Source organism: Tigriopus californicus, chromosome 3 (assembly GCF_007210705.1).
Source record: "Tigriopus californicus strain San Diego chromosome 3, Tcal_SD_v2.1, whole genome shotgun sequence".
NCBI lineage: Eukaryota > Metazoa > Arthropoda > Copepoda > Harpacticoida > Harpacticidae > Tigriopus > Tigriopus californicus.
In genome coordinates, this window is record NC_081442.1 from 9,471,698 (window position 1) to 9,479,200 (window position 7,503).

General features: G+C 44.3%; 1 protein-coding gene across 1 annotated transcript in view; it reads left to right on the top strand.

The window, feature by feature from the left end:
• Nucleotides 1-4,341: 4,341 nt before the first annotated feature.
• LOC131878136 (uncharacterized) overlaps nt 4,342-7,503 on the top strand; it is a 4,636-nt gene continuing 1,474 nt past the window's right edge. Inside the window, exons 1-6 of the mRNA XM_059224034.1 lie at nt 4,342-4,371; nt 4,468-4,837; nt 5,974-6,407; nt 6,487-6,714; nt 6,789-7,321; nt 7,403-7,500. Of these exons, the coding sequence (XP_059080017.1) occupies nt 4,357-4,371; nt 4,468-4,837; nt 5,974-6,407; nt 6,487-6,714; nt 6,789-7,321; nt 7,403-7,500 (1,678 nt within the window). The 5' untranslated portion in view covers nt 4,342-4,356. The remainder of the gene's footprint in view (nt 4,372-4,467; nt 4,838-5,973; nt 6,408-6,486; nt 6,715-6,788; nt 7,322-7,402; nt 7,501-7,503) is intronic.

Below are 7,503 nucleotides of genomic sequence, written 5' to 3' on the forward strand. Positions count from 1 at the left end.
TTGAGTTGAATCTCACATCTTCAATTGCAATGTGATGCGTGGCGTGAGTTTCGCGAGTTTGACACGTGAGAAGTTCGAGCTTGTTTAGCCTTCGGTTTATCTATATTGATAGGCTGGGACACGGACATCTGGGGTTATGGACCTATAAAGAGAAAATATTGCATCGCATGGACCGTTCATTTCATCCAAATTTTCCATTTAATATGATGAAAAGATCGGGGCAAACGAGCTGACATTGCCAAATTTGGGTCCAAAATCTGGCACAGAGAAGAACGCAGGAGAATTGGCCAAAGTTATGCAATAAAAACGACAAAAAAAAGTCGATCTTTGGCCTCCACTCGGTCAGCTGTAACTTTTTTAACGATGTTACTTTGATACAAAACGTCACACAACTAAGTGTTATAGTCTTTAGTTTGAACAAGCTCAATTAATCTATTTCTCATTCTATGAATATATCATAGCAAGGACTTTTGCTCTGATGCTCTGACCCGATGCGGGCCTATTTGGAGGGAAACCCGTCCACAGTCCATTTTTTTAAGAAGCCCCTGGCTGGCAGTACAATCTCCAATAATGAATAATACGTTCCTGTTTTAGACGACACTTTTAGACACCATTCAGACTGGAAAGCGATACCCGAATTACGTAATGCGCTGGGGAATTTCGATAAACACAAAAAATCCAGTTTGCCCACGTTGCATGGATTAACATGCATGTAGTGTACATATGGGAAACCTAACTATGTTCCAGGATTCAGATATTTTAAATCACCTACAGGGATTCAATAGTGTAAACTCTATAATTACGTTTCAGTCATATATCACGACTATCCTCTGTGTGACAATTCTGACTCTCCAAATACAATTCCCGAGAAACAAGGTCATGAAGAAACTGCTTAGCAAGCAGCGATAACATCTCTGAATGAAGCAATGCTCTTAAAATATACCCCATGATCGTGTCTTCTGCGTTTTAACATCACGCCAAAATCTGGGTCTTCAGCCTTGTTGAGTCGCTTTGCCATCGCGGAAACATCTCAAGTTTTTATTTTAGCAAGTGAGTGACTTGGGAGGTTGGAGTGTGGGGGGGAGGTTCATTTCTGAGGACGAATGAGGTTAGTATTGAGTAAATATTTCCCGAACCGAAGTGGGGGAGAACGGGTGGTCCCTGGGAGGCTGGGGTAACGAACGCATTTGTGGCGCCAATTTCTGAGGAGAGTGCACTACTCTGCCATAACGAATGTCTTGGATCAGGGCTGCAGAAATGTGTAGTTGTACTCCATGTCGAAGGATCGATCTGCACAAACAAAGTGCTGAACGTTTGCTTGTTGATAGCTGGAGTCCACGGAGTACAAATCGCTTTTGGGGGCTTGTCCCATTCAACCAGTCGCACCCCTGGACATCGTTCGATATTTCGCCAACCTGATTCTGCTGGAAACGCTCACGGAGCTGGGCTAGGAGTTAGACCGAAATAATGCGCATCCTCTACCCTGCCTTACCGTAATCGACAAGATACGAACCCAGGCCCCAGAGCTCCTCCCGTACCCTAGTGTATCTAGGAGGCAAGTTGCCAGGACTGTGGCGGTGGGGTCGGGCGCTGTGCCCCTTTCCCCCCTCCCCCTCCCGTATGTATTCCAGTGATGGATGACGCCAGGACTGCCATTTGACTGCAAAGTCGGCCAGTATTAGTAAGGAACTAGGATTTTGTCCAAGGCTTGCTGTAATCAGTAAGATCATATTCAAATACATCTTTAAGTGATATAAAAATTAGGGCAACCCACTGCACGAGTATGTGCATTTTTTGTAATCTGCGATAGAACTTAACGTCTAATTTGAAGGGAGCTTTTTTGATCTTTGTAATGCCCATTTCATCAATTGGGTAAATTAAGAGTTCTTCAGAAGGAAGCGACCTCTATGGAGTACTCTTGTCTCTATTTGAGCTACTCCTGTTTCTCACAGTTTTATATTCCATGCCAAGCAAAGGCAACCTACCATGTCAAAAAAAAAGAAGAATGTATCAAAGATCAACAATGCCAAAGAGAATCATGAGAGTTGTTGAGTGGAGTGGAGGGTATGGTAGTCATTGATTTATATTAATTGAGAGGTGTTAAGAATAGTCGTGTCATTTTCATAGTGCCAAGGCTTTCATGTCCCACTATAGACAGCTGTGCTGCCATGGTTCCTTGATTGAGGGTTTTTAGCATTTAAAGGCTGACTTTGGACAAACTTTTGTAGATAGATATTAGACTAAGGAGCAAAGCTACCACTGCCACAGAAAAGTACCCGGACTTTGAATTAATGAACTGTTTTTTTTTATCAAAAGATATTTGTATAGCATTTCTCGAGTTTTCAAAGTACCATTCGACACCATTGTTTGTGCAGAGAATACAAGTTAGTACATGGTTTCATCATGTCCTTTCCACATTTTGCACACCGGTTTTCTTTTGCCCTTTGATGAAATTGAAGAGGTAGTTCTTAGACAAGCAAAATGTGAAAGAAATCCGCTGTTAAGTGAGCAATATGTGGAAAGAAAATGAAGAAGCCGATATGACAATGTCCTTCACATAAGGAAGACTGATGATACTGAAAAGGCAACGAAATAGTTCAGCAATCCGTTGAATATTCTCCTGATTAAATCTATTTGGACCTTCGCATGCAGATCTGAGCCATATCATTTCCAATTCTTCTCGTCTCTAAGATCTAAGTCTTCCTGCCTGGGATCAAATCCAAATTTCACCTTTGATCTCCGAATCATTTTCTATTTTAAAGCGATTGAATCTGTATTTGAAGACTTTATTTTGCCAGGGTTTATTGTGGTACATTCATTTTCGAGGAATAGATTGGCGTGAATTTCATTGACAATTCTAAATATGATGGCGTTTATCTAGTCGAGTGCTGAAAGGAAGCGGAAGCTCATTAGGCGACGAAATTTATCACAAAATGAAATTAATTCTCAACAATCTCCTAATTAGTGGCAAATGTGAATATCATTGGAGTTTATGAATAGAACTGGCGTAAAATTCACTCGAATTATTCGCTTGGAAATAAAATGAAAGATCGTCCTAGCTTGAATGAACACCATCTCCAAAGCCCTGACATACCTGGCGGAACGTGACCGAATTTTAGCCACATAATGACCGAATCCCTCCGATCCTCCAGTGGGGATGGGAATGGCAACCCTGTGGGTTGAAGCCCCACTCTCCCTTCCTTCTTTTTTGGACTCCGCTCTAAACCAACCTCATCGACGAGAAGCGAAGAGGGCTAGGGAGGAGAAACGGCGATTGGCCCTTCAACCCTCGGGTTTGAAACGTATATCGATCGATTGGGGGAAAGAGTCGAGCCCCCCAAAAGGCACAGGGAAATTATTCTGGAGTCATTGGCTATCGAACCTTTCCAGAGTGCGGCAGTGCGAGGGTTTGTCAATTATCCACTACTCCCCCCTTCTCAACGTCTCCAATTTGAATCCGAAGAACAAGTGAGTAGAAGTACTATATGACTGTTTTCGCCTTCAAGGCCGTTTGCCTCAGATAACGATTGATTTTTGCGTCGTATGTGTTCGTAGGAATCTGTACTTAGTCGTTCTTCATCAACGGCTGAGCACCGCAAAATACAAGTCACAATGATACAGACGACTCAAATTGAGTGAAATGGATTTGCAACAAAAGCGACATAACTACTGTTATAGCGCACATTGACCATAGGGAAGTGCATTCACCATAAAGTACGACTTCTTGGAATGAGCGGATGATTATTGATATACTCGTATCAACCCCAAAACATACAAGCGGCCTAAATGTAGACACCTTGAAGTTGCGTACTGGATCGTCTCTTGTGGAAAGCTCATTTTTTGGACGTTCCTATATGTACATGTCCAAGGTCGTTGAGCTCTCCTGGCATAAACTCGGGAGACGATTCATTGTTCTAGAGAGTATTCATTTACTTTTCGTATAGAACTCCAAACAACCCTCGTTTCTCACAACGAGCTAACCAAACGAGGAGGTTGGGCAAATAAATCACCATGGTAAATAAATCAGCATTGTAATGTGAGTCGATGGTGATCATCACCAAGCTTGATGGGGAGTTTCACAAAGACGGACGCACCTCAATTATTGTGATTAAGATCTTTGTTTAACAAGAGTAGTGACACTTCCGCCATCGTGACGGAGACTTTCGATAATACTACTTACGGACCAGTTTCTCTTCAACGGCCTGCTTATTCTTGTATCACATGTGGCGTAGTTGTTGCAGTTATCGACAGAAGTAGGCCCACTCACGTCATACATCATAACATTCAACCTCAGTTGAAGGTCGGGTCGGTACATCGATCGTTAGCACTTATCCTAATCCAGCTTGACTGCCACTGATGCGGACACCATCCGTGAGTGACATCAGTAGTTCAATCCCTCTCGAGCCAAAAGCATCGCCCCATATCGCGCTTCATGACCAAGTATTATTGACTTCTGTTCAATTTAAGAGATCAACCCCTGATTCGCTCGCCATCATGAGCGGACTAGTTCATCAAGAGCCGGAACATGCAGTGCACGGAATGGGTCCAGATCCCACTCAAGAAGAGGATCACAAGACGCAATGCTGCCCGGAAATGGATCTGCATCGGAGTTGCACGGTGTTGGGTTGCCAATCCGAACCTGATGCGGATGTGGAGCGGGAATACGACCCCCGGAATCTGAACATTTCCTTCGCTGGATGTGGATTTCTCGGGATCTATCATTTGGGCGTGGCGGCGGCCTTCAGCCACTTCCTGCCAGATTGTCAGTATGACAAGCTCTGTGGAGCTTCGGCGGGCGCATTAGCGGCCACGGGCTTGGTGGCTGGAATTCCTGTCAGTAAGTGATTTCTATTCATGACCAGTTTGAGTTATTCGTGACTACAAGAAAGTACTTCAGCCTCACTTTTTTCTTTGGCAAACTGTACTTTTTGAATCCCTTGATGCTTTTGGGGAATCAAGCATGAAGCTGTGTTATTTCAATAGAAATCCGTTATGTTGGAAAATGCTGAGATATTTCGTGCGAAGTACTTAGAACAATGTATGTTTGGACGATCGGGAGAGAAGGTCAAAATGTACACCCGATGTATTTTCATATAAGATCTGACTTTAATGCTAATGGTTGAAGGTCTAAACAGCTACATCGGGGCTTGTTTTCTCGAGTTTGATATTTACACTTCGTTTGAACCCAATCTCTTTATTGTTACCAAGCTCAAATTTCTCCTAGGAAAAGAGGTCACATCTCGAAATGGAGTTTTCTTTCCATTTTCAACACGATGACGGATTGACCCCGTGATATTAGCCAATCAAAGAAATTACATGTGATAACAATCGCCATGCCCATTTGTTGCTGTAGATCGTGCTCAGGTCAAAAGGGTAACTCATGTTCATAACTCAAATTGAAGAGCAATTCTCCGTTTCTATCTAGCTTAAGTTATTTGCACGCAGTCAGCCTTTGCCTAGCGACTTCATGATCTTATTAGTCATACTATAGAAATCATGTTGAAAAGCATTACATAAATGACCAAACAATGCTAATGACGTCTGGAATGAAATTTGAAATTGCGAAATTGCAACCGATAACAGGATCATGAACCTACATAACGTAAAACTTTGGCGAGACAAGACGGGGTCGAGGATAAACAGCAATGTCTGATTGTTGCAACCGCTTCCGCTTTGTTCAAAACATTACTGTTCATCCTGACGATGAGGATGATATGATGATGATGATGATGATGATGATGATGATGATGTTGCTGTCTGAGCTAAGCCTTCAATTTTTCAAGTTGGCCAGCACAAAGTCTGTCTAGAATGTATGAGCCCATGACAAAACAGAAACTGGATTCTTCCCAGTAGGCTTGATCAAATGTCAGCCTTGGCCCCTTCTTTCAGAAGATACGGTTCTCTTTTCCGCCAACATACTCGTACTTTCTCCACTTTAAATGTACGTAGAATCATGCTCATCTTCGATTGCAGCCAAGATGGTGACCACGCTATTGGAGGTGGCTGGAGAAGCACGCAGACATTTTGGCGGTGCCCTCAACCCTTCCTACAACATCACGGATGTCCTCTTTGAGAAGCTACGGCAAATCCTCCCGGAGGACATTCACATTCGAGCCAATGGAAAGCTGTTCGTGTCGGTCACCAAGATCATGGACGGAAAGAACGTCATGATCGAGAACTATATGAGCCGAGATGAGCTCATCGAAGCCATCGTAGCAAGTGCATTCATTCCCGGATTCTCCGGAGCCATGCCGCCCGTGTTTCGAGGCTGCCGGATCATTGATGGCGGGTTTTCTTGCAACTTACCCGACATTTTTGACAATACCATCACGGTGTCACCCTTTGCTGGGAGTGCCATCATTTGTCCCTTGGACGATGGGAAGGTCAGAGCTTATCCCGTGCACAGGGTAAGTTTCTTTGCAGCTATTCCAAGATTGATATCTAAGCATAATTGGTGCGTAATCGATGGGACGGTCTTCTTTTCAGCTTCATTTCAGCGATCAAGGTACGGATGTGACCTTTGCCAATGCCATCCGCTTGAAGCACGTGATGTATCCTCCCTCTTTGGAGGAGCTGAACAAGATCCTCATGGCGGGTTTCAAGGATGGTCATCGGTTCCTGAGGACTGAAGGCTTCATCAAATGCACGCAATGTCTGACTATTCGCTCGGAGATGACCGCTTGCGAAGATTTAATCTCTTGCGATGAATTCGAGGTAACTGTTCGAATCGAGTTGAATGCATGACAGGATCAATTCAGACGGTGTCTTTCGATCGATCTCTTACATAGGACTCCCTCCCTCAAGCCATTAGCCATACGTTCGAATCGTTCCGAAATCGAGCGGAGAACTTGCTCTTGCATTCGAGCAAACGCTTCTCATTGTTCAACAAAACCTGCCGATTCGTGTTCAACGTGGCCTCCTACACGCCTCCTGTGTATTTGATGAAGAAGAGCATTCAAGTGGCTCATGGAACGACCGTGCTCTTGGCCAAGACCTTCGTGACCATGGTCAACATGCTGGAAGTGCTCATCGATATCCGGCTTCAATCCGAGGCCGAAAAGTACCTCGGACATACACTGAAGGCCTTCATCAAGCACGACGATTGGATCTCAGTCACGGCACCTAAAGGATCCCGTCCAGTGAAGAAACGGGTCCCCAAACGTGCCGTGAGCATGGATATCAACATCAGCCAATTTGGTCGCGGGCATGATGAGGACGACGAGGATGATTTTAGCTCCGGAGGGTCGGCTGTGGTGGCTGGATGCAACGAAGACGGGGTCGATCTGGTCCAGATCCGAGTCGAAAACATTGTCAATGAAGGGTAAGTGGGCCGTTGCGTTCGCACTCACTTGTAGATAGACAAGTGAGGAATTCATGATGGATGGTTTTCGTTTTCATGTAGCAATCCGGATCCGACCACAGACGAAGAGGCCCGACAACTCCAAGCGGACAATCTTCTGAATGCCACCCGATCCGAAAATATCTCTCGAAGTGTGTCTCGTT